Source organism: Geospiza fortis, unplaced genomic scaffold, assembly GCF_000277835.1.
Source record: "Geospiza fortis unplaced genomic scaffold, GeoFor_1.0 scaffold612, whole genome shotgun sequence".
Taxonomy (NCBI): domain Eukaryota; kingdom Metazoa; phylum Chordata; class Aves; order Passeriformes; family Thraupidae; genus Geospiza; species Geospiza fortis.
The window spans coordinates 40,172-41,472 of NW_005054806.1; the positions used below are offsets into that span (position 1 = coordinate 40,172).

The window sequence follows — 1,301 nt, forward strand, 5'->3', positions numbered from 1 at the left end:
GGGAATGCCGGGAGTTTGGGGGGCGAAAAGGGAAAAAAGGTGGGGAGGGGGGGTGAGTTTCCGGGGAAAACCCCAAAATCCGGGCGGGACGGGGCGGATTTCCCGGGAATTTGCAGAGCGCTCCCGGCTCCAGCCGGGAACAACAAAGGCCGGGGAAGATGGAGAGGGATGGGATGGGCGGGAGAGGCAGATCCTGGGAAACCCCAAAAGCGCCGCTTTTCACCCCAAAACGCCCGGAATTCAGCCGGGATTTCATCCCCGCCCGCCCTCAGCGGCCGCGTGCGGGTTTTGCTCTTTTCATCCCGGCAGAAATTCACTTTTTTTAAAATCAGGTTTTATAAAAAAGATTAATTTTTTAAAGATTTTTTTCTTCGAATTTTTCTCCCAAAACAAAGGATTTTGCCTCATTTCGCAGCCCAGGCGCCAAAAGGAGCCGGGGAATTCTTCCACAAGTTTGGGAATCCCAGCCCAAAGCCATCATCCATCACCTCGGGCAGCGCGTGCAGAATTCTTAATTTCACCTTTTTTCCCCCTTTTTATTTGAATGAAAAACTCGCAGATTGAGTTTTCGTGGGAAAAAAATAAATCAATTAATTCACGAAATGTTTAATGAATTAATTAAACTCAGCTCGCCGGGGGCAAATCCCAGCCCAAAACCTCCGACGCTTCTTCATTTTTCACATTTTTAGGTGAAAAATTTTTGGCTTTTTCCTCTCCTATTTCCGCCCCCAATACAAATTAGTAATTCCGATGATAACGATTTTTAAAAAATCAATTAAAAATCAATTAAAAATCAATTAAAACTCCGCCTTTACCTTTGCTTTTTGGGCACCGAGTGTTCGATCTCCAGCTGCTTCCCATGGAGCTCCACTTTCCCTAAGAAAACAAAACCGGGGCTTGGAAAATCCGGGAGGGAAAACTCGGGATAAAGGGGAATTTTCACAAACGGGGATTTCCCCGCGGAATTCCTCCCGAATCCTCCCGAATTCCGCCCAAACCCGGCTGCTCACAAGTGGATTTTTATGGAATGCGAGGCTCCAGGGGGGAGTGGTGCCTCTGGAATTGTTCCTTGGGAATATTTCAGCCCGGAAAGATTCGAGGGATGAGATTTTTTTGGGGTTTTTTTTTGGGGGGGGTGGATTTAGAGAATTCCTCCCCCGTTTCCTTTGAGGAAAAGTCTTTGGAGAAAATTCCCTCCCAAAGCTCCGAATTTGGGGGTTGCACAGGAATGGATTTCTCCCGGAAAATGGAGCGGGATTCCCTCGCTGCGGGCTCATTCCGTGATTTTTAATTTAATTTTT

General features: G+C 47.3%; 1 protein-coding gene across 1 annotated transcript in view; it reads right to left on the reverse strand.

Moving 5' to 3' along the window:
- Window positions 1-1,301, reverse strand: part of LOC102036616 (insulin-like growth factor 2 mRNA-binding protein 1) — a 29,363-nt gene that overhangs the window by 18,267 nt on the left and 9,795 nt on the right. The window contains 1 exon segment of the mRNA XM_031065490.1: window positions 816-1,002. Coding sequence (XP_030921350.1) covers window positions 816-1,002 — 187 coding nt within the window.